The 27,795-nt window shown below is 39.7% G+C and overlaps 2 protein-coding genes across 3 annotated transcripts; one reads left to right on the plus strand and one right to left on the minus strand.

Moving 5' to 3' along the window:
* Positions 1-1,106: 1,106 nt before the first annotated feature.
* LOC118015615 (nucleolar and spindle-associated protein 1-like) lies at positions 1,107-2,846 on the minus strand. Of its 2 annotated transcripts, XM_035012357.1 has the most exons (4): positions 2,746-2,846; positions 1,996-2,468; positions 1,392-1,771; positions 1,107-1,283 (listed from the first exon to the last, which is right to left on the minus strand). In XM_035012357.1, exons 1-4 carry the CDS (start codon positions 2,844-2,846, stop codon positions 1,107-1,109), a joined length of 1,131 nt encoding a protein of 376 aa, XP_034868248.1. The 2 variants fall into 2 exon arrangements, with proteins under 2 accessions (XP_034868248.1, XP_034868247.1); XM_035012356.1 differs by having other exon boundaries at positions 1,107-1,771; positions 1,996-2,494; positions 2,709-2,846.
* A 1,661-nt stretch (positions 2,847-4,507) lies between these two features.
* Positions 4,508-27,795, plus strand: MS4A14 (membrane spanning 4-domains A14). The gene is made up of 6 exons (XM_035013746.1): positions 4,508-4,645; positions 6,557-6,685; positions 9,215-9,265; positions 11,576-11,725; positions 14,848-14,946; positions 25,741-27,795. The coding sequence occupies exons 1-6, from the start codon at positions 4,508-4,510 to the stop codon at positions 27,793-27,795; spliced, it is 2,622 nt and encodes an 873-aa protein (XP_034869637.1).

Consider the following 27,795-nt stretch of genomic DNA (forward strand, 5'->3'; position numbering starts at 1 on the left):
CCTATTCCTGCCTTCTGGTCTGAGTCTGTGGACTGATATTAGAGGACCCATCTTTAAGAAGCTTGGAAGTCAGAAGCAGGGGCCAAGGGCTGAGGCTGACAACTATAACCTAGTTGAAATAATAAAATGAGATGCATTTTTGAAATAACCAAGACAGATGAAATTTTAAGTGTCTCCTGCTTAATATCACTTATTCTTTCCTAAAAATCAGGTATTCTGCATGAAGACAGTTCTTTCTCACCATTTTATTTTTATTTTTTTAACTCAATCATGAAGTAAATTTATTTATAAGAATCTACCACCATGAGAAAACATTTATGAAAATCTTAAACAGCACAAAGCTCTGAAGCTCCACTTAGGTGTAACAAACATGGCTATGAGGCTAAGCACTCTAGTCTTTTCCATGAAGTGAGTAAGATGTAACTCTGACAGAATATATTGATCCTTGAAGCAGAAATCCTCAGATTTCAGTATGGCCCTGTATATTTTTAAGGCTAGAATGAGCAATAGAGTTTTTAAGAATATATTGAGTGACAGAGGGCAATTTCATCAAGTGATTGGAACAAATGTGCACAGGTAACAAAACACTTCACATAGGTAGAATATTTATGCCATTACCAACCCATCTGGTTCCCTGTTTCATTAAGACCACTCGATTCTCTGGAGGAAGATGAGGTGGCTTTCTCAGCTTGTTAGTGGTTTAGGTTCTACTAAAGCTTGTGGTAGAACTACCTACCCTCAGGTAAATGCTTCTGTCTAGAAGAGGATTCCAGTTCTGTCAGCAGAGGGAACTTGACATTAAAAATCTAGGTCAAGAATCTATAGGATGAGTCTCATTAGAAAACTGAATTGTACAGAGACTTAGGTAAAAACGATTTCAAAGAATTCATGAGCTTTAAGGTCAATAACATCTTTTCAGGGATGTAGTATGTGAAAAGAACCACCAACACTACATAGATAGTGAATAAAGAGCAGAAAAAAGTCTTTTGACTAAAGTGGGGAGGACAGTAGAAAAATATTTACAATAAAGAAAGGGTTCAGAATAAAATACTATTTACAGGATGTTAAAAATTAATCTTCAGCCATAATGAGGCCTCTTCGAGCTCCTAAAACCTTTGCTTTCTTCTCCTTTCGTCTTTGCTCATGTTGTTTCGTTGTTCCTCCCTAGTCTGGAGAGGAGGTTGTTTGTAAGTTTTCTTGTGGAAGCTAACTCTGTTTACATGCTCCTTCAGAGAATTATTTTCTTTAGATTGACCCCATGGTTTCAGCTTGCCTTTGTGTGGCTCATAGTTGAGGGGACGAGACACACTTGCTTTGAGATCAAACACTGGCTTCTTATTGGAGACTGAAGTCTGTGTTGCCTGAGTTGTCAATTTTAATGGGGTAACAACAGAAGCAGAATTTCCATCTGTGGTCTTTAACTTGTATGTCCTGAGCACAGCCTGGCCTTTTGGGGTACTCCCAGGTATGGTCACATGTGGAGACTTTCTGGCTGGAGTCTTGATCAGTGAACGCTTATGCTCATTATCTTTGGTAGTGGCTGAAAACCTGACGTTCATTTTAGTTGCCCAGAGAGCGGATGGCTTGGCGGAGCCCTTCCCACACAAGGTGCTCCGGCCTGCAGCGGCCAGGGGCCAGCCCTGCGAGCGGCGCTGGCTGGTGGGAGTACAAGCCACGGGGAGCCTTCCCCAGAGAGGAACTGGAGTCACCACCGCTCCCTTGGTGACCGGCTGCTTCTTCAGTTCATTAAATGAATTGTGTTCTTCAAAATGTTTCTTTTGGGCGCCTGGGTGGCTCAGTTGGTTAAGCGACTGCCTTCGGCTCAGGTCATGATCCTGGAGTCCCGGGATCGAGTCCCGCATCGGGCTCCCTGCTTGGCAGGGAGTCTGCTTCTCCCTCTGACCCTCCTCCCTCTCATGCTCTCTCTCATTCTCTCTCTCTCAAATAAATAAATAAAATCTTTAAAAAACAAAACAAAACAAAAAAAAACAAAATGTTTCTTTTTTCTCTCAATATATTGATCAATGGACTCCATTTCCTTAAAACGAGCCTCATGAAGCTTCTTAAAGTTTGGAGTAGTGCTTTTATTTCTTTTGCTTTTTCCAGGTTTGAAAAACCCATCTGTGTAGAGAGGCTTCTTTCTTTCTGAAGGTACCTTTGAATCTTCATTACCATTTATTCTTCTTTTTCCTGAGGAAACGGCATTCTCCTCTCCTTGGCTTTCATCTGGTGGTGAAGGAACTTCTGCAACTGTTCTGAGATCCTGGTTTTCCTGCTTCTCTTGATTCTGCAATTCAGCGTGATCACTTGTTTTTATCTCTGAATCATGCTGCTGGGAGTCAGGGTTCCTGTGGACCGTCCTGCACCTTCTCCTGGTTTTGGTGCCATGGCCAATCGGCTCCCTCTCAGCTTGTTCCTGGCTGCCCCTCTGCATCTCAGCCTGGTCACAAGACGATGCAGAAGTTTGACTTCCATCCCGATTATCATTTTCTTTCTTTTTTAAGATTTTATTTATTTATTTGAGAGAGAGAGAGAGAATGAGAGAGAGAACATGAGAGGGGGTAGGGTCAGAGGGAGAAGCAGACTCCCTGCCGAGCAGGGAGCCCGATGCGGGACTTGATCCAGGGACTCCAGGATCATGACCTGAGCCGAAGGCAGTCGCTTAACCAACTGAGCCACCCAGGCGCCCTATCATTTTCTTTTTTTACCTCGTGTTTAAGGTGGGCTTTCAAGGCTTTTAACAACTTGTCTGCCCTCAGGTTAGCCCGGAGGCCCAGATTCTTGGCCAAGTTCTGCAGGTCGCTGTACTTGAAGGAGTCCAGCTCCTCAAGGGAGGGTACGGCCATGGCGAGCTGCATCCAGGCGACCACGCAGAGGACGCGTACTCCAGCCTCGGCAGCGCAGTTCAAAACTCTGGCGCCTCTTTCCCACCATTTTAAAGGAAAAAACCGTATGCTATTAGTCAACCCAAACTCCCATCCAATGTCCCAAAATGTAAGTAAAAGGCAGTAAAATATCTAGTAATAATAAATATTAAATAGTAATATTTAATAGTAAATTAACATGTCAGGTTATAAAAATGCTTAAAGTACTATAATTCCTTGATCGCCAAATAATCACAATGGTTGGTAACAAATTGATGCTGTTTTTTGCAGTGCATGGCTGCAGTCTGGGTCAGTAGCATGCTGGGGGCACCACCCCTTTACTGACACTGAGCATGCTTTTCAAAACTTCTCCACATGATTCTGATGATCTATCAATTCTGCTTACAATTTAAATACAGACTTGTCCCACACTTTGTTTTGTTTAAATGCTGCCTTGCACTTTGGGTACATAAATTAAAATTCACTTGAATAAATGTTGGTAGAAAAATGTTGTATTGAGAAATATGTACCCTCTCTGAAGTCTGGATGTGAAAACAAAGAGTCATTCTATCAGAAAAAAAAAAATTAACGAGAACACAGTCTGCAATTATTTCTCTACATCAATGGTTCTCAACCTGAAATGATTTTGCTCCCCACCCCCAAAGGACATTTGGCAATGTGTGGAGACAATGAACAAAACAACTCCTTACAGCAAAGAATTAGCAGACCCCAAATGCCAGCAGGGCTGAGGCTGGAAATACTCAAGATAACATTTGTACATATAATTTTTTTGGATTTGTGAAACCATTTACCTTTGTGGTTTGATAGTTAAAATTATAACAAATACAGGATTATAAAGGATTAAATGTGGGAAGCAAAATTCCAAGAGGCGCTTTCTGTTCTTTTCATTGTACTTGCGTAATTTAAATCAGGAAGGCTTTGAGCAGCATTAGCTTTACCTGTCTTTCTGAAAGCTAAAATATTCTCTATTAAAGTGGCAACTACATCTGGTCCTATACCTCCTTAAATATGGATTTTGACACTACAAGGGAATAGGATTAAACAGCAAGTGAGACAATTCATCAATAAGTGGGAAACTCCTTTCGAAAGAGGGTGGGAGAAACACAAATTTAAGAGACAGGTGGAGTTTGCTTCCTTTCCCAATCCCTTAGTATGTTACCGTGGGCAACACAGTCTTTCTGTACCTCAGTTTTGGCATATAGAATTGTTAACAGGATAAAGGTTAATAGATATCAAAACAAAACACTGTCTACGGTACCTAGAACATAATGGATATTCCATAAGTTTCGGTTCCTTTATATCTCATGAACATAGGTACTGGGATTTGTTTTCATGTACATCATCTATTTATTTTGTCTTTACCACCTGCTTCTAATCAAATTGACAAGAAAGGAGGTCTTATGGAAAACCAGATTGAGCCTTTACCAGGATCCAGGGCCTGGATATGCTCTAGAATTCTAAGACTCTATGACTCAATGACTGTGATTCTGTGGTTCCAGGAGTGAGGAGAGCTATTCAATAAGGCTCATTGGTAAGGACTCCATGTGAAACTGATGGAAGACCATGATTTTAGTGGCAATGTTCAATCACTCACTCTTCTAACAGAGTTCTACCATTGAATCATGGAGTCATCATCCGAGGTCAAAAGGTCGACCCAAGTCATCACTATACAACCAAATGATACAGTACTGACTGCATTTCCGTATGAACCTCATACCTCTCTGTTGGATTTCCTGAAGGGAGAACCAAAAGTCTTAGGGGTAAGTCCTCTCCCATCCATGGGTTTTCCTAGAAGGGAGAAAAGAAGATATTTTTCCAGGTGTGTCTGCATGGGTGTTTTTTCTGGAAGGGATTTGATTCCCCTTCTTTTCTCTTACCTTTTGTCTATAGTGTTTCCTTCTTGATTAATCATAAAAACCTCTAAGTCACTTGCTTGTACAAATAATTTGATCTTCAGTAGAAGAGCCAATATGTAGCCAATAATACCATTTCCCTAGATTTTGATTAACAAGAGAAATAAAAGTTCTGCTTAGAAATGCACACAGTGTGCCTTAGAAATGTCTTATTTATAAGCATGTCTTAGAAATGCTTCTGGGGGCTTATTTAACTCTGAGAAATAGAGTGTTTGTTTATTTATGTATTTATTTAGAAAGCATCTTTCTTTTTTTATTTAAATTCAATTAGCCAACATACAGTACATCATTAGTTTCAGATGTAGAGTTCAGTTAATCATCAGTTGCACATAACACACAGTGCTCATCACATCACCTGCCCTCCTTAATGCCCATCACCCAGTTACCCCACCCCCCCACCCACCTCCCCTCCAGCAACCCTCAGTTTATTTCCTATTGTTAAGAGTCTCTCATGGTTTGTCTCCCTCTCTGATTTCTTCCCATTCAGTTTTCCCTCCCTTCCCCTATGATCCTCTGCGCTGTTTCTTAAATTCCACATATGAGTGAAACCATATGATAACTGTCTTTCTCTGGTTGACGTATTTCACTTAGCATAATCCCCTCCAGTTCCATCCACGTCAATGTAAATGGTAAGATTTCATCCTTTTTGATGGCTGAGTAATATTCTATTATAGATATAGACCACATCTTCTTTACCCATTCATTTGTTGATGGACATCTAGGCTCTTTCCACAGTTTGGCTATAACTTCCTAACACCGAGGAAATCCTGGGGCTATTTCATGAGGAGTTTGTACTGCTCTCTGAATCCTAGCAGAGAGGATGCCTGAAACTTGGTGTAATTTTTCCAAGTATTTTATTGAGGAGGTGACTTCAGGGTGTGGTGGCACCTCCCTTGGGGCTAAAAGCCATACATGGAGAGGTTAAACTTCCCTATTGTGCTGTTATAGGCATTGGGACTTCTTTGAAAATTATATTCAAAGCTCCATAGTGAGCCACAAGGTAGACAAAATATTTTTCAATCATAAATGTACCTAAAGGAGGGCTGTGCACACAGTTTTCATCCCTGGTACAAGAGGAAAATCATCACTTGTGGTGCAATGCTGTAGAGTTGTGGCCTGGGGAAAAACCCAGAATGCTTGAGGAGAAGCTCTGTCCTGAGAAGAGCTGCTAACCCCAAGACCACCATGGTGCAGACTCCTAACAGGCTGATAAACCCACTGGATTACTCTCACCTCTGGGCAGGCCCTTGCCTGAAGAGCAGAGACATAGAACTCACCCCAGCTTCTTCACTCTAGATCAGCAAACTTCAAACTTTTAGAGAAATGGGCTGAGCCGTAACTCCAAAAGCATATATTGGATGTGGAAAATGTGTGTGCTGGGGGTGGGGATAAAAGTAGGATGCCGGAGCTAGAAAAGGAAAAAAAGGTAAGGGTGAATAGTTTGCAGTCTCTGTCCTCAAGAAGCTTGCAAGTTTACAGTTAAATCTGTCTGGTGCAAGGTAAATTGGTAATACAGGGGATATAATAGGTAGTGCAGGATGAGAGTGAGGAATGTGAACTTGCAGGACCCCATGTAAGTGTGATGAGGAAAGAGACAGTGGACTTTCTGCAAATCTAAAGGCAGTTGGCACACAGAAGAGGAAGGCACTCACGTGGAGGGAGGTGTGACATAAGCATAGCGGGATGCCCCAGGGGTCTGGAAGAGTCCAAAGAGGCTGGGGCACTTGTGATCTCATGGACCCATTTCTTTCCTCACAGGCTATCCAGATCCTGCTGGCACTGATCACTGTGGGCGTCGGAACTATATTTGCATTTAATTACATCAATTACTCCCAGAAATTTCCCCTCGTTTTCCTCACAGGATATCCGTTCTGGGGAGCACTCATTGTGAGTACTGTCAGTTAGGAGCTTTTGACAAATTAGTCAACTGGTTTTAACTGCCTCAGGTTCTGGAATAATGAATCCCATGAATATGGTCCCCAAGGAGACCAGATAACCAGTCCCTTCTGTGGCAAGAGGAGTGACTCCATTTGGTCATTGTATTACCATCATTGCAGTAATAATGCTCTTAGGTGTACAGTGTTTAAAAGTTTCCAAAGCCCTGTGTGTAGAATAAGTCATTTGCTCCTTACTACCAATGGGAGATCAGATGGGCAAATATCCTACCTTCTCCTTTGCAAATACAGAAATGGAGTTTGAGCGTAGATAATTTTTGAGTATAGTTGACACACAATGTTACATTAGTTTCAGGTGTACAATATAGTGATTTGACAAGTTTATACATTATGCTAGTTCACCACAATTGTAGCTACCATCTGTCACCATATATCTCTACAACAGTATCACTGACTGTATGCCTTATGCTATGCCATTTATTCCCATGACTTACTTATTCCATAACTGGAAGCCTGTTTGTCCCTCTCCCCTTCACCCATTTTCTCCATTCCCTATCTCCTCCCCTCTGGCAACTGTTAGTTTGTTCTCTGTATTTATAGGTCTGAATCTGCTTTTTGTTTGGTCATTCATTCTTTTTAGATTCCACATATGAGTGAAATCACGTGGTATCTGTCTTTTTCAGTTTGACTTATTTCACTTAGCATAATACCTTCTAGTTCCATCCATGTTGTCTCAAATGGCATAATCTCATCCTTTTTATACCTGTGTAATATTCCACTTTATATACCACATCTTCCTTATCTATTTGTCTATCAATGGACACTTAGGTTGCTTCCATATCTTGGTTATTGTAAATAATACTGCAATAAACATAGGGGTGCATGTATCTTTTTGAATTAGTGGGTTTTTTTGTTTTCTTTGGATAAATAATCAGTAGTGGAATTACTAGTTCATATGGCATTTCTATTTTTAATTTTTTGAAGAACCTCCATACTATTTTCCACAGTGGTTATACTAGTTTACATTACCATCAACATTGCGTGAGAGTTCCTTTTTCTCCACATCATCATCAACACTTATTATTTCTTGTCTTTTTGATTTTAGTCATTTTAACAGGTGTAAGGTGGTATCTCAATTATGGTTTTGATTTGCATTGATTAATAACATTGAGCATCTTTTCATGTGTCTATTGGCCATGTGTGTCTTCTTTGGGAAAAATGTCTATTCAAGTCCTCTGCCCAGTTTTTAATCAGATTGCTTGCTTTTTTTGGTGTTGAGTTGTGTAAGTTCTTTATATATTTTGGATAGTAACCCCTTATTGGATATATCATTTGCAAAATCTTCTCCTATCCAGTAGGTTATCTTTTAAAATTTTATTGATTGTTTCCTTCACTGTACAAAAGCTTTTATTTTGAGTTAGTCCCAATAATTTTATTTTTGCTTTTGTGACACCCCTGCCTTAGGAGACATGTCCAGAAAAATGCTTCTATGGCCAATGTCAGAGGAATTACTGCCTATGTTCCCTTCTAGGATTTTTATAGTTTCAGGTTTAGGTGTTTAATCCATTTTGAGTTTATTTTTGTGTATGGTGTTAGAGAAAGTGGTCCAGTTTCATGTAGCTGTCTAGTTTTCCCAGCATCATTCATTGAAGAAACTGTCTTTTCCCCATTGTTTATTCTTACCTCCTTTGTCACAGATTAATTGAACATATAATCATGGGTTTCTTTCTGGGCTCTCTATTCTGTTCTATTAATCTATGTAACTATTTTTGTGCCAGTACCATACTGTTTTGATTACTGCAAGTTTGTAGTATATCTTGAAATCTAGAACTGTGATACCTCCAGTTTGTTTTTCTTTCTCAAGATTGCTTTCGCTTTTCAGGGTCTTTTGTGGTTCCATACAAATTTAGTACTTTTGTATTATTTGTTCTAGTTCTGTGAAAAATGCTGTTGGTATTTTGATGGGGATTACATTGAGCCAAGACATGGGAGCAACCTAAGGGTCCATAGATAGGTAGGCAGACTCTTTACGTTCCAGATAAAGAAGTGGCTGAGATAACTATAATAGATTCAAGCCCCCACATCAACCTTTAGAGAGTTCTGCCATGAGAAAGTCTCCTTCCATTAGCTAGAGCAGACACAGCTCACCCATCCCTTCCCTCCACCAGGCCCAGAGCCCAGAATTATCTTTCTATTTAGAGCCCAGCAAAACATCTGGGTGGTATGTTTGGGACATTAAGGAGGCGCCTGCCTCTTCCAGCTGACCCTGGCAAAAGGGGTGTTGTTCAGTGCTAAGTATGCCCAACACAATATTTCATCTTACATCAGTGCCTACTCTTCCTCCTTGATGCTCAGATGGAAAGACTATATGGTCAAGGAGATTCACAGGCATATCTACTACAATATAATCTCCAAAGGAAATTGTAATATATAATATTGCAATATAATTTACTTTGGAGATTATATTACAAGGGAGTCAAACACATCTCCTGTTAACTTTTATTTCTTTTCTTCTTAACAGTATGTTATTACAGGATACCTCACAGGAATCAATGACAAGGAAAAATGTCTGGTAAGTTACTTTTGTGACTTCTATGTAATTTATAACTTTCTACTTGTTTTACATCATCTTTGTATGTAAAGCCTTTAGTAATAAAGGATTTCCCAAGAAAATCTTTAGACATCAAATTTGCAGTTCAGGGCATTCCTATTTGCCAATGTCACTCTTCTACTAGTTCCCATTTCCCTGGTCAAGTAATCTGAGAGTTACTTGTTGGAATCCATTCTACATTCCTCTAACTCAGTGGTTCTTAACTGGGAATAATTTTGCCTCCTCCCCCAAAAATATCTGACAGTATCTGAAGACATTTTTAATTGTCACAACTGGGTTTGCAGGGTACTATTGTTACCTACAGGTAGAAGTCAGGAATGTGTCTAAACATCCTAAAATGCACAGAAAAGTCTACCATAACAACAAAAAAAATGATCTAGCCCAAAATGTCTGTAGTGCAAAGTTTGAGAAACCCTACTCTAACCAAAACCAATCCCAGGATCATTGTAATCTCCCTGCCCCTCACCCCTGCCAACAGAAACTTTTCTTTGGGACCTGCTCAAAGTCTGAAGGAAAGAATCTGATATTGATGCCAGATCATTCTGGGATGGAATCAAGGCTATCACTCATTGCTGTGTCAACTTGAAGGGAAAAGTACTTACTTCAAAGGGTTATTCTGAGAATTTAGTAAGATATTATGTATAGGGGCACCTGGGTGGCTCAGTTGGTTGGCTCAGGTCATGATCCCAGGGTCCTGGGATCGAGCCCCACATCGGGCTCCTTGCTCAGCTGGAAGCCTGCTTCGCCCTCTCCCACTGCCCCTAGCTTGTGTTCCCTCTCTCGCTGTCTCTCTCTCTTTGTCAAATAAATAAAATCTTTAAAAAAAAAAAAAAGACAAAGGCTGGGCATATTCTTTGTAAACCATGAAGCCCAATACGTATGGGGGATTGCTTACTTAGAAATCTTAGTCCATTAAATGTCCTATGGGAGCCAGAACAGAGCCCAGAAAGAGCAAAGGACTGAGGATAGAGATAGAATATCTGTACGTGCCTGTGCATTTTCTACCAAAATGCCTGTCTGTAGTAAAGACCTGTGCTTGGGGTAAGCATTTGTCATAGGTATACTTCCAAGTCCTGCCACACTAAGCCACAGCTGCTCCCGGATTGGACAGGCTGTGTAGATGCACCACTGCTTTACGCATCACAACAGACATACACAAGCAAGATACAGTAGCATCTACTGAATTGAGATATGAGGCTTTTCTTTGTTTTTCATCTAAAAAAGCAATAGCAGGGCGCCGGGGTGGCTCAGTTGGTTAAGCGACTGCCTTCGGCTCAGGTCATGATCCTGGAGTCCCGGGATCGAGTCCCGCATCGGGCTCCCTGCTCAGCGGGGGGTCTGCTTCTCCCTCTGACCCTCCTCCCTCTCATGCTCTGTCTCTCATTCTCTCTGTCTCAAATAAATAAATAAAATCTTTTAAAAAAATAAAATAAAAAAAATAAAATAAAAAAGCAATAGCAGTGCTGGGAGTAGGTATGAATAAGACAGTTCCCCCTTCCTGGCGTTTTCCTTTCCTTTAAAGAGTGACTGAAGGGAATTTGGTGGGGCAATCTGGACTTTTTATAACTTCCATGTTGAGACACTGAAGCCAAGAATGGAAACCATTAAACCCCAGTCTAAATTTGTTGCCATCAGTAAATATTCTAGTGATTTGGTTGGTTACTGTTTGAATCCCTGGGGCAATGAATGTAAGCCACACAAAGGCAGGACCTCATCTACCGTGTCGATCTTTGTGTCTCATGGGCCTAATGCAGTGTTTGGACACATAGTTGGGGCACACTAAACACTTGTTAAAATAAATGAATAATTGGATACTGCCCTAAAATGATGTTATTCTCATTTTTGGAGGTAAAAACTGAGATTTCCAAGAGATTAAGTTACCTTGTACAAGGTCCTACTTCAACAGGACTCAAAATCAGGTCTAATTACAAGGCGAAGATATCTCCTAACACACCATTTTGCTTGTAGATTACGAAAGACCATGCGTTAGGAGAAAATGAAAGTTTTCTTTAGCATTAACCATAGAGCACTCCTTCTTCTCTACCTGTTCTCTTTCTTGGCTTCCTGGCTCATTCTAAATCTTAATTTGTCTCTTGACTTCAATGAGTCGGTATTTAACTTACCATGCCTTTCAGACATACCGACCTGATGGAGCACTTCATCCCTGCGGGCTATCTGGAAAGACAAAGGCACTAAGAATGTCTTCCAAGGTATTTTTGGTTCGGTTCGGTTTTTATTTATTTTAATATTATTTTAAAAACTATTTTTCAGGGACAAGGTGTCACGGCCATGAACGTTATCAGTTCCTTGGTGGCGGTGGCTGGGATTACTCTCACCATTATCAGCTACAAACACCAGCACAAGTACTGCCAGATGCCTTCCCTCGAAGGAATATGTGTTATAGGTAGAACTCTTTTCAATGTAAGTGGTCCTACCCTGCATGGTGAGTCTGTACAGTCTTACCTGAACTATGTTAATGATGCATCAGTTCATCAATTTCGATTCCAATAATGGAAGTTGAGGTAGCATTTGAGCTGACTGTTGAGAAGTATATTGTGATTCAGGACCTGAATCCTGGTTTTGTAAGTTCTCTGAGCCCCAGTTTTCTGTGTGTGGAAAATGAAGATGATAAGAATACAGCCTGCATTGGGTTGTCATGAGGATTACTCAAATTAGAACACTGCCTGGCACAGTGTAAACAGTCAATAGGTTTTGGCTATTACTATTAGTACTGACATGGATTGGATTAAATTTTACCTTTAAAGAATTAGTGAGGAACAAAATGACCTAAATTGGGGCACCTGGGTGGCTCAGTCGGTTAAACGGCTGCCTTTGGCTCAGGTCATGACCTCAGTGTACTGGGATCGAGCCTGGCATTGCATCAGTCTCTCTGCTCAGTGGGGAGTCGGCTTCTCCCTCTCCCTCTGCCCCTCCCCCAGCCTGTGCAGTTTCTCTTGCCATCTCTCTCTCAAATAAATAAATGAATAAAATCTTTTAAAAAATAAAGTTTACCCAATTAATACTAAAAAAATATAGTGGGAGCAGATGTTTGAGCCACTTAATAAAGTATTTTAACAATTTTAGAACATAAGTCATTTATACACAAATGTAGCAATTTTATTCATTACAGCAGATGAGATATATCGTTGCCAGGAAATACAACTGTAGGTGTAATTTTCAGTATTTATCTAATAAGCATTCAATGGCATCATTTTTTTGCATGTCAATGACTACAGAAAGCCTTGCCCTTTACTTCCCCAAGTAAATCCTGGGCTTTCATTTTATTTCTGTCAGCCACATCTTGAAGGCTTGGTCCTAGAACGTTAATGAGATTTGACCTGTTTGGATGGAAGTGAAAAAGAATCATGGGAAGTTGCCTCCCCCAATAAAGAAGTAAAGAGAAAGGAGCTATCAGTTCCTGGATATGAGATTTTATTTAATCCTCACAATCACCCATAAAAGCGAGCCTAAGAACACTCTCCTATGTTCTGAGATAAACTCCAGAATTAGACTCAAAAAAAGTTATTAAGAAAAGCCAGAAAACTGTATGAGGAATACAACCCTGTCCTAACTGGGCTGAGACATACAACATTATAATCCATTACTCTTTTTTCTAGTGGATTGGAGACCACTACTGTACATTATGTTAGTATGTATCAGGAAGAAACTGTATGCTGAAAGATTTTTGACTGTGCATGGATGGCAACTGCAGGATTAGTTTCTATATACAGAATCAGGGAGAATCTGTTCCAAGATCTCACATGTCTGACTCCACAATTCCTTGGTGTAATTTAAATGTCACAAATAAGCTTTAAAAAAAAAAAAAAAAAAAGCCACAGTCGTTAAGCATCTGCCTTCGGCTCAGGTCATGATCCCAGAGTCCTGGGATCAAGCCCCACATTGGGCTCCCTGCTCGGTGGGAAGCCTGCTTCTCCCTCTCCCACTCCCCCTGGCTTATGTTCCCTCTCTCGCTGTGTCTCTCTCTGTCAAATAAATAAATAAGATCTTTAAAAAAAAAAAAAAAAGCCAGAACAGTGGGCTCTAGACATCTCATGAATGGACCTCTGTCTCAAAGATAATCCACTGTCTGCACTATGGCCAGAGCCATCATTTAAAAATGCAAATCTGAGCACATTATGCAATGGCTTCTTGTGGAACACAGAATTAAGACCCAAATCTTAAAAGGCTTACAAGACTCTATAACACCTACTTTGCCTACCATTTCCAACATTGTTGCAGGTCTTTATCCTTCTTACTCCACACATCCGGGACTTCCTCAAATTCCTTAATGTGTTAAATACCCGCTGCCCCAGGACCATAAGACCAGCTTTCTCTTGCTTCCAATATTTCCCAGCCTGGTGCCTACCCTTTTCCACCTCCCCAATTAAAACTCCTCCTCGTTCTTGAACCTCAGTTTAAACTTCACTTCATTGAGGAGTCCTTCCTGATTGCACCTCTACCCTTCTCAGTGCTGGCCTGTTTGGATCTCCCATTACAGTAGTACATAGCTCTCAATACTTTTTCATGGCACTTGTTCTAACTTAGTTAAGTAAATAATTGTCTAATTATGTCTAGTGCCACTGTTTGCCTCCCTTATTACGATATAAGTTCCACAATGACCAGGAGCAGGTCTATCTTGTCCAACAGCAAATTTACGGTAGACACTTCATACATTTCAGTTTTACCAACAAATAGGGGAATACCTAAGCTTCTGAATGTGTTGCAGGGAAACCAAGGTTCAGACGGACTGTTACTTGGCCAGGTTAAGTGTGGCCTGACCACAACCAGCTCTTCCAGTCTCCCCAGCCCAAGCTTTCTGGACACCATGCTATTTCTTACCCTGCTTTTTTGATCTATTACCTTAAAGCAGTGTGCAAAACAGCAATCTGTGGGCTATATCCAGCCTGCAGATATGTTCTATTTGGTTCACACAAGTGAATGAATAGCTGGAAAATTTCACAAAAATATGCATATCCAGGAGCGCCTGGGTGGCTCAGTCATTAACCGACTGCCTTCGGCTCAGGTCATGATCCTGGGAGTCCTGGGAGAGAGCCCTGCATCAGGCTCCCTGCTCAGTGGGAAGCCTGCTTCTCCCTCTCCCACTTCCCCTGCTTGTGTTCCCTCTCTTGCTGTCTCTCTCTCTGTCAAATAAATAAATAAAATCTTTTTAAACAATATGCATATCCAGCTTCCTTAGGGAAGAAAAAAAAAACATCATGGGGCCCATGTTCCCACGTGGCAACTATTGTTCAGAACTGATTAATGGACACATTCTAGGAATACCCTTATTCTCTACTGTCTCCCTCCTAACTGTTCCACTCATTTGGGATGGTTGCCTAGCTCCTGTAAGCATTGGAGTTTGTTTTCTCTGCTTATCAGAAAGATGGAAGATGAAAATTGTTCAATCACTGATGGCTATGGAAGCATCTAAAATGTGGATTTTCCCCTAGGTGGTCATATAGTGTAAGTAGTTCTTGGCTTATATCTTTAATATGATACAGCTTTCATTCCAAATGCCATATATTTATCCTCATTATCTGCAGGGAATTTTGTCAGTCTTACTGATCATCAGCATAGTAGAGCTCAGCATCGCTGTGACTATCGCCTCCTTCAGAAGCAAGTGCTGGACAAACTCTGATGAGGTGCGTTCAGTGTTGTTTTAAGAACGGGTTCCCACTGGCACACTGCAGGATGACCTCTGGTCTCTTAGTTGCCCGAGCAGTATTCTCAGATGCTGAACTAAAACTTCTAAGGTGAAGAGGGTCAAGGAGAGATAAGCTTAACATTGATGGCTCACTCCACACTTTGAGAAAACTATGCTTCTTTTTCCTGCCCTCTACGGTATCCAGTAGACTCTGTTCAGACATAGCTCCTTATCTCCCTGACAAAATATATGAAGAGAAGCGAGAAGCAGACTTAATGGGAACCCATATTACTATGTCATGGGGAGCTTCTACCTGGGCCATAAGGGTGTGTGAGACAATCCCCTCACCAGAGGGGAAGCAGAGAAGAAAAATATTTAACAGCGATACTCAACAAAACTATCAAGACTCCCTTATTTTACCTATGAAAGAACTAAAGCACAAAGAGTACCCTCTCCAGTGTCATAGAACATCATGGTTCTGACTAAAATAATGAGGCTCCAGAACCCTCTCTCTAAATCCCAAAAAACAGTTCCACGCCCTGTGTTATGTGGAGTTTTTTCTTTTTTACATCAATTTTATAGAAGTATAATTTACTAACAGCAAAATGCACCCATTTTAAGTGTACCTAATTCAAGGAGTTTAGACAAACTGTAAACCCCTGTTTAGCTACCATCATAATCAAGATATAGTGAACTCCTGGGGCGCCTGGACGGCTCAGTTGGTTAAGCGTCTGCCTTTGGCTCCGGTCATGATCCCGGGGTCCTGGGATCTAGCCTGGCATTGGGCTCTCTGCTCAGCAGGGAGCCTGCTTCTCCCTCTTCCTCTGCTGTTCCCCTTTCTTGTGCTCTCTCTCTCTCTCCTCAAATAAATAAATAAAATCTTAAAAATATATATATAGTGAATTGCTATCATCCCAAAAGATTCTCTGGAACCTCTTCACAGTCACTATCTCTGTCTTGATAGTTTTTACTTGTTCAAACTTCCTATACATGGATCATAAATAGTACTTTTGTGTCTAGGCTTCTTCCACCAAGCAACATATTCATGAGCTTCATCCATGATGTTGCATGTATCAATACTATGTTCTTTTTATGTGAGGGTTTATGTGAGGGTATGTCACAATTTGACTATCCATGTACTTCCTGATGGGCATTTGGTTGCCATGAACATTTGAGTTCATGTCTTTGTGTAGACATATGGTTTCATTTCTCTTGGATCATTGTATCTAGGATTTGGTTGCTAGGTCAGATGGCAAGTGGATGTTTAACTTTGTAAGAAAATGTCAAACAGTTCTCCAAAGTGGTATATCATTTTGCATTCTTATCAGCAATATGTGAGAGGTATATAACATTGATGGTTCACTCCACCCTTTGAGATAACTATGCTTCTTTTTCCTGTCCTTTCTGCTATCCAGTCATCTCTGTTCAGACATAGCTCCTTATCTCCCTGCCAGGTTGCCCTATATAATCACCAACACTTGGAATTGTCAGTTGTATTAATAATTTTGCTCTTCTAGGGGGCACAAAGAATTTCATTGTAGTTTTAATTTACATTTCCCTGATGACAAATGATGATGAGTTTTTTTGTGTGTTTATTGTCCATTTGTATATCTTTTTTTTTTTTTTTTTGGAGATGTGTCTGTTCAAATTGTTAGCCAACTTTTATTGCATTATCTTATTGAGTTATAAAAACTTAAATGATTCTTAATACAAGTCCCTTTCTGAGATATGTGTATTGCTAATATTTTTCCCAGCTTTGGCTTGCCTTTTCATTTTCTTAATAGTTTCTTTCAAATAACAAACTTGTTGAAGTCCAACTTATGATATATTTTCTTTTATAGTTAGTCCTTTTCGTGTTCTAACAAAGCTTTGCCTATACTAAGATTGTAAAGATTTTCTTCTCTATTTTCTTGTAGAAGTCTTATAGTTTTAGCTTTTGTGTTTAGGTCTGTAACAGATTTCAAGTTAACTTTTACATATTATACAGCTGTGAGGTAAGAAGTTCATACACCCCCCCCCACCATGGAGATATTCAGCTATGCTGATGCTATTTGTTGAAGATGCACTGTTTTCCCCCATTACCTTGGCACCTTGGTTGAAAATCAATTGACCTCTTATTTATAGGTCTCTTTTGGACACTATTTTGTCCCATTGATCTGTATGTCTATCCTTCCACATATTCCACACTGTCTTAATTTCTGCAGCTTCAGTATAGTAACCTTTATTTATTGTGGTAAAATGTACATAACATACGATTTATCATTTTAGCCATTTGTTAAGTATACAATCCAGTGGCATTAAATATATTCAGAATGATGTGTAACCATCACCATTATCTATGCCCAAAACTTTTTTTATCACCCCAATACAAACTCTGTACCATAAACATAACTCCCCTTTCCTTCTCCTTCCAGTCCCTGGTAACTTCTAGTCTATTTTATGTCTCTATGCCTACTTTCCATTATCTACTGATTATTCTAGATAATTCATAAAAGTGAAATCATATAATACTTGTCCTTCTGTATCTGCTTTACTTGACTAAACATAATGTTTTCCAGGTTCATTCATATTCATCTATAAAAATTTCCTTCCTTTTATAGATGAACAGTAGTCCATTTTTGTGTATATTCCACATTTTGTCTAGCCATTCATCTGTTGATGGACACAGCTTTTTTGTACCATTTGGCTATTGTGAATAATGCTGCTAGGCACACTGGTATACAAATATCTGTTCTAGTCAATTCTTTTTGGATATATATATGTATCTAAGAGTGTGATTCCTTGGGTCATATGGTAATTCTGTATTTAAACTTTTGAGAAACTGTAAAAATGTTTTGACAATGGCTGCATCATTTTACATTCCCATCAGCAGTGCACAAGTGTTCCAATTTCTCCACATCCTCGCCAACATTTGTTATTTCCTTTCTTTTCATTATAATAACCATCCTAATGGGTATGCGGTTTTAGATATCTCATCGTGATTTTGATTTGAATTTCCCAGAATTAGTGATGTTAGTAGCTGTTCATGCACCTATTGATTGTATATCTTCTTTGGAGAAATAGCTATATAGTCCTTTGCCCATTTTTAATTGGGTTGTTTTTGTTGTGGTGGTTGTTGTTGAACTATAGGAGTTCTTTATACATTCTAGATATTACCCCTTAGTATATATATGATTTGCAAATATTTTCTGTCATTTTGTAGGTGGTCTTTTCCTGTTCTGGCAGTATTTTTCTATGCATGACAGTTCTTAATTTTGATGAGGTTCAGTTACTACTTGTTTCTTTTGTCTGTGCTTTTAGTGTCATATCCAGGAAATCACTGCCAAATCCAACGTCATGAAGAATTCCCTCAATATTTTCTATGAGTTTTATAGCTTTGGCTACTTTTAGCATAAGATCTTTGATCCATTTTGAGTTCAATTTCATATATGGTGTAAGGCAAGGCTCCAAATTGATTTTTTTGCATGTGGATATCCAGTTTTCCAGCACTATTTGTTGGAACTATCATTTCCCCCACTGAATGGTCTTGGCACTCTTGTCAAAAATCAGTCTATGATGGGGCATCTGGGTGGCTCAGTCAGTTGAGCGGCTGCCTTCAGCTTGGGTCATGATCCCAGGGTCCTGGGATCGAGCCCCATGTTGGGCTCCCTGTTCCTCGGAGAGTGTGCTTCTCCCTCTCCCTCTGCCTGCTGCTCTGCCTACTTGTGCTCTCTATCTCTCTGTCAAATAAATAAATAAAATCTTTAAAAAAATTCAATCTATGAGGGTGCTTAGGTGGCACAGCTGGTTGAGCATCTGACTGGTTTTGGTCAGGTCATGATCTTGGGGTCGGGGGACTGAGCTCTGCATCAGGCTCCATGCTCAGGGCAGAGTCTGCTTGGGATTTTCTCTCCCTCTCCCTCTGCCCCTTCCCATGCACTCTCTCTCTCAAATAAACAAATCTTAAAAAAAATCCATCTACCATACACGTGAGGGTTTATTTCTTGACTCTGTATGCGACTCCATTAGTCTGTAGGTCTGCCTTTATACCAGTACCATACTGTCTTAATTACTGTGGTTTTGTATTAAGTTTCAAAGTTGGGAAGTGTGATTTTTTTCAACATTATTCTTTTTCAAGATGTTTTTTGACCATTTGGGTCCCCTGGAATTCCATATGAATTTGAGAAATGATTTTGCCCTTTTTGAGAAAAAGGCTGTTGGAGTTTTGATAAGAATTGCATTTAAGTTGCAGATGGCTTTGGGTGGTATTGGCATCTTAACAATGTCAACTGTTCCTATGATGAACACGGGATGCCTTTCCATTTATTTAGACCTACTTTAATTAATTTCAGCAATATTTTGCAGCTTTTAGCACAGAACTCTTCCATCTCCTTGATTATATTTATTCCTCAGTACTTAATTATTTTAGGTGGTACTGTAAATAGAATTGCTTTCTCAATCTTCTTTTCAGAATGCGTATGGCTGGTATACAGGAACACAACTGACTGTCGTGTGTTGGTCTTGTATGTTGTACTTTGCTGAATTTGTTTTAGTTCTAACAACTTTCTTCGGTTTCCTTGTCATGTTCCCTATATAGGATTAGGGCATCTGTGAAAAGAAATAGCTTCACTATTCATTTCCAATTTGGATGACTTTTACTTTTTTTTCTTGTTTAACAGTCCTGTCTAGAGCTTCCACTACAATGTTGCGTAGCAGTGGTGAAAGCCGGCATTCTTATCTGGTTCTTGATCTCAGGGGGAAACATTTCATGCATGGTGGGTTTCTACATTCTCCCATAAATACCATTGTTTTTAAATATCAAGAAAACAAAATAAACCAAAAAAACCCAAAAAACAAAAATAGCTGGAAGTTGAATAATTTTCTCTAGAAGTGGTTGCAGCCAGTATGGATTGAAATAATGGCATCTAGCCTCTGTGCCTACACATCAGTGATCAGAAACAGCAATCTGCAATAAGAATACAGAAACCTGATATGTGAGGGGCGCCTGGGTGGCTCAGTCGTTAAGCGTCTGCCTTCGGCTCAGGTCATGATCCCGGGGTACTGGGATCGAGCCCCGCATCAGGCTCCCTGTTCTGCAGGAAGCCTGCTTCTCCTCTCCCACTCTCCCTGCTTGTGTTCTCTCTCTCGCTGTGTCTCTCTGTGTCAAATAAATAAATAAATGATCTTAAAAAAAAAAAGAAAGAAAGAAACCTGATACTTGGAAGACATGATTCTAATTGCCCACCCTGGCTCCAGCAACATGGGCTGCCATCTCCCATGTCAGGGGCTCGGAGTGGGAGATAAGTAGTCAGTACCATGCTGATGGCTTAAATTGACTGACATAACCTATGAATTTACCAGCCAACCTTTCCTCTGGAAGCTGCAAGTGTTCACATAGACTCCAGGGTTGCAAAGTAGTTATTTCAGAGTATTTCTGCCAGTACAATTGTTGTCTAGCTGAACAGACAGATTCCAGGAGCTTCCTATTCTGCTTTCTTCTCTGATGTTCCCCTAGAATAATTCTTAAAATCAGATAGTGTAAATCTTCTAACTTTTTTGTTTTCAAAATCATTTCTGGCTGTCCTACATCCTATACATTTCCATATAAGTTTTAGAATTAGTTTATCAATTCCTAAAAAATGTTACTGGGATTTTGATTGGAGTTTCACTAAACTTATAAATGATTTAGGAAAAATTTACTTATTAGTAATATTTAGTCTGCTTGCCCGTGTCATAGAATACATCTACATTTTCTTACATCTCCTTTCATTTGTCTCAGCAATATTTTGTAGTTTTCAGTGTATAAGTCTTTTGCATATTTTGTTAAATTTATCCCTAAGTATTTCATGTTTTTTCTTGCTATCATACATATATTTTAAAACTTTATTTTCCTAACATCTATTCCTACATATAGAAATGTAATTTATTTTTATATACCGGTATACTAAGACTTTAATAAACTTATTATTCTAGTAGCTTTTGTATAGATTTCCTAGAGTTTTCTAAGTAGACAATGGTTATACCAGTAAATGAAAACATTTTTATCTGCAAATTTTATTCTTTATTTTTCTTGACTTATTGTACTGTGTAGAGCCTCCAGGAATTTTTTTTTTTTAATGCTGAGTATACCCAATCTTTTCTTGTTCCAAACCACAGATTGAAAAGTTTTACATTTTACCCTTAAATATGATGTTACCTATAGGTTTTCATAGACTAAACTTATCCTCATTTGTAGAGAACATTTTATCATGAATATCAACTTTTATAATTTTTCATCTCAAGCTTGCATTTTTTATTATATTATCTGAGCCCAGGTATTTGATGTATTGTTCTTTTCTTGTTACAACCACAGAAGAGTATGAAACTTTTTAGGAGCAATATTAAAACAAATTACTCACACTGAATAACTATTCAATTTAATTCCTCAAAAAGGACTTTTTAATGGCATAGCAATGTGCAAAGTACAACAGAGAATGCAAAGGTACTATGCAATATGCACCGTGATCTCAAGAAGAAGAAAGGGATAGGGAACTCTTAATATTTACAGATCAACTTCTCTGTGCCAATCACCATGCCCAAAGCATTATTTTATATAGTCTTCAGTCACAGCCACCCTGGAGTAAGGTGTAACCACTAATAAGTGGCTATTATAAAGAAGCATGTATTAGAAATTAGAATAGATTAGATGGAGAGAAAAGCACAGGACCTAGAATTCAACTGCAGTATATACTCCTAGCTTCACAAGTTAGTAGCTCTGTGACACTGGTTGGAACCTCAGTTCTCTCAAATAACCTCATAGGAATACAATAACTATTACTTGAGATGACTTTGGAACCTTGTCTAGCACCTGGTAATCACTGATGAATACACTTAAAATCCTGAATAAAGTTAAAGAAATTATAATTCATGGCTCCAAGTCTTTTAACAAACAAATGAAAAAATTACTATTCGAATGAAACAAAAGTTTGAGAGTGAGTAAAAATGCAGAAATGTCCCCTAAAGGGCTATTAATCCTCACATAAATAGCCTTCCAACGGCGATAAAATATAGATGTGAAAACCAAGTAGGTGGGGAATGACAATGTGTAGTATAAGAGAACATGAAGACTCATTTTAGGCCAGCCATCAATCAAATAGGTCAACATAATTAGGTCATTTAATCATTCAGAGTTCCAATCACTTCATCAAATAGAACAAATAGTCTATTCTGACTCTGTGGATGACCTTAGAAAGGACACAGGCTGACAAGACTCAGTAGATTGGTCTGTAATGACAAACCCTCCCCCCGCAAAAAAAAGAAAGAAAGAAAAATTGTGAAGAATGGGAAGCATTGGCTAAAGGTGGTATCAGCTGCTGTCATTTAGTTGTTTAAAAAACTTTTTAAGCTCAAGCTCAAATTTCCTGGCCTAGTGTCTTGGTACATTCATGCTGCTTAACAAAAATACCATGGACTGGGTGGCTTGAATAACAAAAATTTCTCAGAGTTCTGGAGGCTGGAAGTCCAAGGGCAGAGGGCTAGTCGATTCAGAGCCTGGTGGGTGCCCACTTCTTGGTTCATAGATGCTATCTTCTCATTGTGCCTTCACAAGGAGGGAAGGGAAAAGGCATTGTCTGGGTTTCTTTTTTATAAAAGTACTAATTCCATTCATAAGGGCTTCACCCTCATGATCTAATCACCTCCCAAAGGCCCCACCTCCAAATACCATCACGGTGGGGATTGAGTTCAACTTATGAATTTAGGGGGAACACATTCAATCTGTAGTATTCCATCCCTTCCCGCTCTCCAAATTCATGTCCTTTTCATATGAAAAATATATATTTCCATCCCAATAGCTCCAAAAGTTTTATCTTGTTTCAGCATTAATTTTAAGTCAAGTCCAAAGTCTTATCTAAATATCATCTAAATCAGATAGGGGTAAGACTCAACATCCTGAGGCAAATTCCCCTCTGCTTGTGCACCTATGAAACCAAACATGTTATGATACCAAAATTCCAAAATACAATGGTGCATTCTTCCAAAAAGGAGAAATAGGGAAAAAATAATAATAAAGTTCAAGTCCCAATTAAGTCTAAAACCTAACAGGGCAAAACAAACCTTAAGGCTCACGAATAATCCTCTTTGGCTCAGTGCTCTGACTTCCAAGCTCACTGTGGGGGTGACATCACCCCTATGGCTCAGCAGGAAGGCCTCACGGTAGCTCATCACCTGAGTTCTGCCCCTGCAGCAGCTCTCTTCCTGGGTCCTCTGGCTCTCCTGGGCTGGAGTCCCATGTCTATGGCTCTTCTGGGTTGGGGTCCCAAGCCCATGTCTCTGTCAGGCAGCACTATCTTTTGAAATCTCAGTGGAGGTGGTCATTATCCCACGGCTCAGCTGGTCACAGCCATGCAGCAGCTCTCTGCAGTGGCCTACCTCTGAGACACTGAGAGGGGGCATTCTGGCTCAGCTTGAAACCAGAGAGGTGGTCCTATCCTTTGAAACCATTCTTCTCCCAGGGCCTTTTACTCTGGGCCCATGATAGGAGTGGCATCCCTGATGCTCTCTGAATCACCTCTGGTGTCATTCTTCCATTGTTTTGGAGAATAGGTTCTGGCTATTGTTGAGATGGCTGACCTATACCAATTTCTTCATCAAACAAGTCACTTGGCCATGCTCCTAGTGTTCTCATTTTTTGCAATATGGTTAGACTGGGGGGCGCCTGGGTGGCTCAGTTGGTTAAGCGACTGCCTTCGGCTCAGGTCATGATCCTGGAGTCCCGGGATCGAGTCCCGCATTGGGCTCCCTGCTCGGCAGGGAGTCTGCTTCTCCCTCTGACCCTCCTCCCTCTCATGCTCTCTGATTCTCATTCTCTCTGTCTCAAATAAATAAATAAAATCTTTAAAAAAAAAAATATGGTTAGACTGGGAATCTTCCAAGCCATTAAGTCCTGCTTCATTTTTGCTTAACAATTCCATTTTTAAATAATTCCTCTCTTCTCACATTTTACTACTAGCTGTCTGAAGGAGCCAAGGCTCACTTTCAACACTTTTTAGAAATAGCTTCAGCTAAATTTTATTATTTATTTCATAAAATACTTATTATTAATTATTAATAATATTATTTACTACATGAAATCTCATCATTTCATTCACTATTGCAAGTTCTACCTTCCATAAAACACTAGAACACAAATACAATTTGGCCAAGTTCTTTGCCACTTTATAGCCACGATCGCTTTTCTTCTAGTTTCCAATAACATATTCCTCATTTCTGTCTGAGACCTCATCAGAATGACCTTTATCTTTCATATTTCCACCAACATTTCATTCAGGATTACTTAGGTATTCTCTAAGAGGACTGAGGCTTTATCTATGGCTCTCCTTTTTTCTTCCTGGGCCCTCGCCACAACTGCCCTCAACAGTCCATTCACAGCAATATAAGCTTTACCTAGTATGCACCTCCAGTCTTCTCCAGTCTCCAAACATTACCCAGTTCCAAATGTGCTTCTACATTTTTAGATGTTTGTTACAGCAGCACTCCCACTTCTTGGTATCTATTTATGTCTTAGTCCATTTGGGCTGCTATACCAAAGACAGAGTGGCTTAAACAACAAATATTTATTACTCATAGTTCTGAAAGCTGGGAAGTCCAAGATCAAGGTCCTGGCATATTCAGAGTCCTGGTTCATAGCTGGTAATTTCACTGTGTCCTTGAATGGAGTAAGGGGCAAGGGAGCTCTTTGGGGTCCTTTTATAAGGGCACTAATTCCATTTACAAGGGCCCCACAGCCCCATAATCTAGTCTCCCTCCCAAAGAGTCTACCTCTAAATACCATCACATTGGAGATTAGGTTTCAACATATAAATCTGGAGGGACACAAAGATTCAATTTATAGCACCTAGCATAATATCTAACAATATCTAACTGCTTACCATCTGCCATCACACAATGCTGCATCATAGCCTCGTGTTTTGGTACCCACTGTTTCTTTCTACCTGGATTTCAACTCTTATCTTACTTTATCTGATCTTTTTGCCTAAGGAATTCCTACTCATCCATCAAGACATGGATCAAATAGCACTCCTCAATGAAGCATTTCCTGGCACTCAAAATTAGGTCATCTTTTACATTCCCATAAAGCACTTAGTATCTATTTCTATAATAGCATTTGCTAAATTGTATTGCTATCTATTTATATCTTGGTATACTTACCATTGTGAACACCTTATAGATGAGACCTACATCAAATTATTTTTTATCTCCAGTATCTAGTTCATCTAGTAGGTGAACAGTAAACCATTATGAAACTAAATATATGGGGACACCTGGGTGGCATGTTCAGTTAGGTGTTGGACTCTTGGTTTCAGCTCAGGCCTGATCTCAGGGTCATGAGACTGGGGAGCCCCACATTGGGCTCCACACGGAATCTGCTTGAGTTTCTCTCTCCCTCTTCCTCTGCCCCTCCCTACTGCTCCTTCTCTCACTGAAATAAATAAATCTTTTTTAAAAAGCCAAAAAAACTGAATATATGAATACCAAGTGGATCATTTTAAATTTCTGAGATGCCTTATAATATTAAGTATGGAAAGAATATTTCAGACAATCTTAATCAAATGCCCCTTTTCAATATTTGAGATAATAGTGGGTAATGATTTGTCCAAAATAAAACCAATGAGTTGATGGCAAAGGCAGTGCTAGTAATATTTATTTCTGTTTGTATCTGTTTTCTGACCCCTTGTGTAAGGCAGAGATGAAAAATCATTTGGGAATACAAGAAGAAAAGAACCTCAAAAGTTGGCTGTTACATTAATGTTTTCCCTACCCCTTGGTTTTATAGATTGTATTTTTCTTGCCTTCGGATGTTACTCAAGATAGTGAACTATCTGCCCCTGAAGAAAATGCTGCAATACAATTTGAGCTTCAAGAACAGTCTTCCACTGATGATTCAACAACAAACAAGCAACCTGTTTTCATTGGAGGCTATACTTTCTTCAAGTTAAGAATCTCAAGAAATCCTGTAGCCTTTCAACATTCAAGGAGGAGAGGCAGCAATATTTACTATACATCTTCTGCATCTGTGCTAGATGAACATAAAAATATCCCTCCACCTTCACAACATCATGAAAAACAAACTAAGCTGAAATCTCTGTCTCCCACATCAGAGAAAAAGCCCACAGAAAATACTCCATACACTGAACAACTGAAAGACGAAGACCTAAAATCTGCTATCGCACAACCCCCAAGAAAGCAAACCCAAATGGTGCAGTCCCTAGCTCCACCACTCCAAGTTTTTCCATCCTATTCCATAAAAAAACTCCAAATGTTACCACCCAAAGACTTGCTGTCCCAAGCTCTGCCAGTACAAGCCCCAACACCCTATGTCACACAGCCTCGTGGCCAGACATCGGAAGACATGCCATACCAAGACATATCATCCCAAGACACACAATCCCTAGACATTCCATCTCAAAATGTACCATACCAAGACATGTCATACCAGAATACACCATACCAAGACATGCCATCTAAAAACATGGCATCCCAAGACATGATATCCCCGTATCCACCATCCCAAGGCATAACTAACCAAGATCTGCTTTCCCAAGTACCAGCTCTGCCAGCACAAGTCATGCTATTTGAAGCTCCAACATTCCATGCTGCACAGTCCTCTAATATAAAACACCTAGATCAGCAGTCCCTTCAACATCAAAACCAGCAATTTATGCAAGTAGCATATCAAGACATGCAATCAGAAGTCAAGTTATTGACCCAAGAATGGAAATCTAAGGAGGAATTACACAGCAGGAAATCCTCAAAGTGGCAATTCCTAGACTGGCAAAACAAAAATCGTCCATCTCTAAAGTCACATAATTTACAGCAGCAAAACAAAGCCTTGCAATATCCAAAACAGAAATCCCCAGACCTGCAAATTCAAGGCCAGCCATCTCCAAAAAGGAAATCCCTAGACGAGCACATCAAGGACTGGCTATCCCCAAAGAGGCACTCCATAGATAAGCAAATCCAAGTTAAGCAAGACAGACAGCAATACCCAGATCAGCAAGCTGAAGGCCAGCTGGCTCAATGGGAACAACCCAAAAGGGAACAAATCCCATATGTACAAGGTGAAGATCAACCGAACAAAGAGAAGCAATCCCCAAAGAAACAACACAAAGATAGACAAGATAGAGCTCTACAGGTTTATAAGGGGCAATCCCTCATGAAACACACCCAGCAAGCTGAAGACCTGCAGGTCCAAGAGCAGCTACATCAAGATGGGCAATTCCAAATCCAGGAATATCAAGGCTGGCAATTTTCAGGCCAACAATCCCAAGATTGGAGAGTTCAAAGCTGGAGAAGCAAAGATTGGAAAGTGCAGGAAATGCAAGTAGATATGCCACATTCCCTAAAGTGGGACTCTCAAATCCTGCAAACCCAAGATCTATTAGAGAAAGAATCCCTAAAGCAGACAGCTCTGCAACAAGAAGCCCAAACTGTGCATGCCATAACTCGACATCAACAATTACAAAGCATTCCATTTCAAGACAGTCAGTATCAAGATAAGAACCAACAAGACCTTAAATCCACAGATATCCAAAAAGAAGATATGCAAATAGACACCATGCAAACAAGAGACAACAAACCAAAAAACATGAAACTTGAGAGCCAAGACCTATACAACCTGCAGTCAGAAGACAAAAAGCCAGATTTTAATTGTTCCTCCCGCCAAAGCTCAATACAAGACACACATTTCACTTCTATGTCTGATATAAATTCAGAACAAGATGTGCAGAAAAACATTTCAATTTGCTCAACTTCATACCAGGAAGATACTACTTTAACTTCTACCTCATGTTACCCAAAAGACCAACAGCAATCTGAAGACTCTGACTAA

Source organism: Mirounga leonina, unplaced genomic scaffold, assembly GCF_011800145.1.
Source record: "Mirounga leonina isolate KUSES-001 unplaced genomic scaffold, KU_Mleo_1.0 Mir_166, whole genome shotgun sequence".
NCBI classification, from domain to species: domain Eukaryota; kingdom Metazoa; phylum Chordata; class Mammalia; order Carnivora; family Phocidae; genus Mirounga; species Mirounga leonina.